Here is a 4,987-nt window from a genome sequence, read left to right as displayed (position 1 = left end):
ATGACATTTTTCATATAAAAAACTAATAGAATGATGGGTTCATGTTAAATATCTAGGAAAAAGGATATTGTAGATTAAACTTTTTTTTATTAACCTGGATATCCAATCCGCTAGCGAGCTGACTAATCTCAAGGCGATCACCGCCTGTTTTGCAGATAGACCGGAGTCACCGCATTTGAACCTCCCTGGCCACAAGAAAATTTGTATTCCTCCTTGGATTTGAACCTGGGACCTCCTGTTACTTTTGACCTTTGGAGCCAAGCTCAAACCAATCAGGCACCACCCTTATGATTGATTACCCTTTTTCATTTCAGAGAAGGGATCAAATACAAATAAAAATAACCACTTGGGATAAACTCAAGGACTCCACCAACTAAACACTAATCATGGAAACAGCTTCCATGGTTAACCAACTCAACTAGCCCAATCGTAGGATATCACGATGCACACTTTTTCTTTAATTTAAACTATGCAAGCACTTAAAAAACTAAACTTAGACTTGGTCCTATAACTTACAACGTTTTGCTTCTTATATTCTATTAGGTTATCTAAGTCGTCTAACTTTATTCTAACAATATATTGTAAGATAATTGTACACGATACATAGTTATTTGTCATATAACCTTAAAATTCCGTTAAGTACTTAAGTTAGAACGGCGTAATTAATTAAGAAAGGTTGATCGAGGATTCTAAAGAGTTCATTTTTTATTACGTATTTTAGACGTTATACATAGAATTCTCTTATTTTTTGTGTTGTTGATTCGAGTCCTTTTGGATAATCACAGGAGGAAACCCTGGCAATACGTTATGATTTAATAATTAAATTACACCCCCACATTGACCGTACAAGTTCATCCCTCTTTAAATATCTTATCCCTCATTACATTTTCTGCAATGAACAACATGAAGCACTTTCATGTTTTCCATTTACTTATCTTGATTTCATTAACGGCATCAACAGAAGCTGTAAGTTACTCCAAAAGAGGATGCAAAGATATGTGTGGGAAGGTCAGGATTCCATACCCTTTTGGAATCGGATCAAAATGTTCTGCCAATGAATGGTACGTTGTTCATTGCAGATCCTCAAAACCATATTTGCCTGCATTCAACAACCTGCAAGTGTTGGCTGTAAGCTTGGAAAACCAAACAGTGACTGTTAATGCCTCAATGATCTCTGATTGTCAGAATCCGATAAGGAATAGTATTCAAATTCTAAGTGTTAACCTCAGCGAGAGTCCCTTTGTGTTTTCCAAATTACAAAACTTGTTCATTGTTGAAGGGTGTGGCAATGCTGTCATCATGGACCACGAAAGTGTGCTCACTGGATGTTCAACGACTTGCCGCAATGCCACTGTCAAAGAAATAAATAACTGTTTTGGCATCGATTGTTGTCAAACCACAATTCCTCACTATCTAAAGTCGTATGTTGTAGATCTTACCGGCTTGGAAAGACTGGGCGGAGATGGAGAATGTGGGTCGGCCTTCTTGGTGGATAAAAATTCATACGTTGAAGGAAGCGTTTCTGTTGCTAGGGACAACGTCTTTGTTCCTATATCACTTTTATGGACCCTCACAGACCACGACTTCGACGCAATACATGGTTGTTGGCAAGCACACCGTAGAAGACTCAATTTGGATCTGGGTAATGGTATTTCTTTGGAGTCTACAAAGTGCGAATGTGGTTTTGCACAAGAAGGAGACCCGTATTTACTCGATGGATGCAAAAGTACGCAATTCTGTATTTCTATAGCCTGTTGAATTAAAGACATTTTTGCATATATGATCTTGTACGTAAGATATTTAACTTTCTATTATGTGGTTTTAGCATCTGAAGAATGTAGACGGTGTCATCGTAGTGGGCGCGGCTGTTATAGCGAGAACATACTTAATGGCGACATGAAGCTGATCTCAAACACCACTTGTCATCCTCGAGAAATATACGATAGCGATGATTCTCGAAGCAGTGAAACATCACTAGGTGTTGTACTAGGTATTTCTTTTATCTCAGTTTACAATCCATAACGACCCTAAATGATCACGTAGATAGTTAGGGGTCTAGGTTAGTAAGAAGCTGCATTACCCACTCCATAATATATATACACAGAGAGAGAAGTTCCATTAACTACCCTGAAACCTCCCATAGTGGGTGAGATGAATATTCGTGATGAATAACACATGAACATGTATTCATTGTGAATATTGATCCTGAAAAGGAACACCTGACTCAACATGTTATTTATTTATGAACATGTATTCATTGTGAATATTCATCCTGAAAAGGAACACCTTGACTCAACATGTTATTTATTTATGATGAATAAAACGTCCAAATTTCTGATGAATATACCACTTGTAATTGAGCTGTATACGGTTTGCAGGAATCCTAATCGAGTTTAGGTTTCTAACGAACCTGCACCTCTATAGCAGGAGGCTTTTGGTGCGGGCCAGGTCGATAAGAACTTGTAGAACGTGTGGTTTTGGCTCATTTATAGTTCAATTTACTCGAGGTTTAAAAACCAATTAATATGGCGTGTTCAATTGGACTCTCTACATGGTGAAAAGCCTGTCCATGTTTTGCGTTTATCCCAAGAAGATTTTAGATATTTGATAGAAAACAACTAGAAATGGTAATTTTTTTATGCCCTTACAAGTATAAAACAAGAGTAGGGTCCCTTATGAAAGAGAGTTTCAATATCATACATTCTATGAAACATAGAACACAACGATAATTTATCTCGTTAATGCACAAATTGACAACAGCACAAAACTGTTGTGATTCAAAACAGAAAGCAAAAATTAAAAGGAACACAAAAATTTACGTGGTTTGGCCTTAGCCTACATCCACCAAGCAACAGGGACAAAGTCACAATCAAATTGTGGAGATTACAAAGGTTGACACCCACTTTTTCACAACAATATGCTCTTCACACCTCTTAGAAAGAAAAACAGTCTTTCTTTTTTCTTTTGTAACTGTTTTACAGTTATTTACTGTTGTCCTATTAATTAGCAATTAATTATTGTTTGTAATAATATAGCCAAATGAGAAATAGAGCCATAATACAACAGGGTCGAAAAGAAAATTATAAATTTAACTGAGTGAAAAATATATTTAAAATCATTAGTACTTGATTAAAATTTCAAAAACATATATTGTTATAGAAATACGAAATATAATTACAATTGAAAAGGTTGAACATATGCGATCATTATATGTATTTTTCATAAATCTCGTTGATGAGGTATATAGTTAACGGTGACCATGAAAAGAAAACATATGAATCAATATGATCCGAAAGGTTGTCATAGTTCTTTTATATCCCTAGCTTGTAAGAATGCCATATTCTTATGATATGAATTGTTGAATGTTCTAGGATTCTTGTGTTAACTCTCCCTATGTTATTGGCCTCTTTTCAGGTGTTAGCATAAGCATAGGACTGATTATACTAATGGCAACCGGTTATGGAATGTACCAAGCCATCAAGAAAACAAAAGCCAAGAGACGAAAGAGAAGATTTTTTAAGCGTAATGGTGGTCTACTTCTTAAACAACAACAAGCAGCTGATGATACTGGTTTAGTTGATCATACAACCATACTTTTCACCTCCAAGGAGTTGGAAAAGGCCACTGACAATTTTAACGATAACAGAGTTCTTGGTCGAGGAGGTCAAGGTACAGTTTATAAAGGCATGTTAGCTGATGGAAGAATTATAGCAGTCAAGAAATCTAAGGTTGTTGATGAAAGTCAACTAGAGCAGTTCATCAATGAGGTTGTCATTCTTTCACAAGTCAATCATAGAAATGTGGTGAAATTATTGGGATGTTGTCTAGAGACAGAAGTTCCTTTACTTGTCTCTGAATTCGTCTCTAATGGCACCTTGTACGACCTTATTCAAGACGATACTGGTGAGTTCCCAATTTCTTTGAACATGAGATTAGAAATAGCTACCGAGGTTGCAGGAGCACTCTCATACTTACATTCGGCAACTTCTATTCCAATATACCATAGGGACATCAAAACCACTAACATACTCTTGGATGAGAAATACAAAGCTAAAGTTTCTGACTTTGGAACTTCAAGGTTTGTATCGATAGATCAAACTCACTTAACTACATTAGTCAAAGGGACATTCGGTTACTTGGATCCAGAGTATTTCCAATCTAGCCAGTTCACTGAAAAGAGTGATGTCTATAGTTTTGGGATTGTTTTACTAGAACTATTAACAAGAGAAAAGCCAATTTCCTTGACTAGATCAGGTGAAAAGAGATCTTTAGCTACGTATTTCATGTTGGCCATGGAAGAAGGACGTGTGATGTCTATTTTTGATGCAATGCTTGTTAAGGAAGGTTCTAGAGATGAGCTCTTGGCAATGGCTAACTTAGCTATGCGATGCTTGAATTTCAATGGAAAGTACAGACCAACAATGAAAGAAGTAGCTATCGAGTTAGAAGGTATGAGAATGTCGCATGTGCCTTCTACGATTGAAACTAATTTTGGAAACGTGTACTACAGTGAAGATCGATCAATGCTAATGAATGAGGAGTCAACATCAACAACAATGAGTTTCACAAAAAGTACTAATGAATGATTCGACAAGATAATACGTAAGTTTATTGTTTAAGTGAGTCTTAATTTCTTCCATCTTTTTGTGTCGAATTAATAAGTTATGTATGGAAGTTAAAGATATTAGCCAATTATATATTTTTAGGATATATATATATATATATATATATATATACTAGAAGCGTACTCGCGCAATGCAGCGAGATACATCATGATTTTAATATTTCATTTTCTTCTTGATCTCATTCGATATTATAATATGGCTTTATGTGATTTTGAGAAAGTGATAATGTTTTTATTTTTGAATAAAATATATGTTTGAAGATTTCATAAAAATTTGACAAAAATATATCGATATTAGTATCAAATTAACTATTTGAAATTCCTCATTTTTTTGTGTAAATTTTTAATTCAATTTTTTATAAT

The 4,987-nt window shown here is 35.2% G+C and overlaps 1 protein-coding gene across 1 annotated transcript; it reads left to right on the top strand.

Annotated features, from left to right (window-relative positions):
* Positions 1–903: 903 nt before the first annotated feature.
* On the top strand, positions 904–4,639 carry LOC112515515 (wall-associated receptor kinase-like 1). The gene is made up of 3 exons (XM_025122390.1): positions 904–1,726; positions 1,826–1,990; positions 3,415–4,639. The coding sequence occupies exons 1-3, from the start codon at positions 904–906 to the stop codon at positions 4,584–4,586; spliced, it is 2,160 nt and encodes a 719-aa protein (XP_024978158.1). The 3' UTR covers positions 4,587–4,639.
* Positions 4,640–4,987: the final 348 nt, after the last annotated feature.

The sequence above is a fragment of the Cynara cardunculus genome, assembly GCF_001531365.2.
Source record: "Cynara cardunculus var. scolymus isolate 2C chromosome LG 1, CcrdV1, whole genome shotgun sequence".
NCBI lineage: Eukaryota > Viridiplantae > Streptophyta > Magnoliopsida > Asterales > Asteraceae > Cynara > Cynara cardunculus.
The sequence above is the reverse complement of the archived record's forward strand: the minus strand, read 5'-3'. Positions and strand labels throughout refer to the sequence as shown.

Excerpts from the sequence above, each read along its gene's own strand:
- LOC112515515 (XM_025122390.1), top strand. The coding sequence starts at position 904 with ATGAAGCACTTTCATGTTTTCCATTTACTTATCTTGATTTCATTAACG. Across the intron at positions 1,727-1,825 it reads TTTACTCGATGGATGCAAAA|CATCTGAAGAATGTAGACGG; the intron begins GTACGCAATTCT and ends ATGTGGTTTTAG. Across the intron at positions 1,991-3,414 it reads ATCACTAGGTGTTGTACTAG|GTGTTAGCATAAGCATAGGA; the intron begins GTATTTCTTTTA and ends GCCTCTTTTCAG.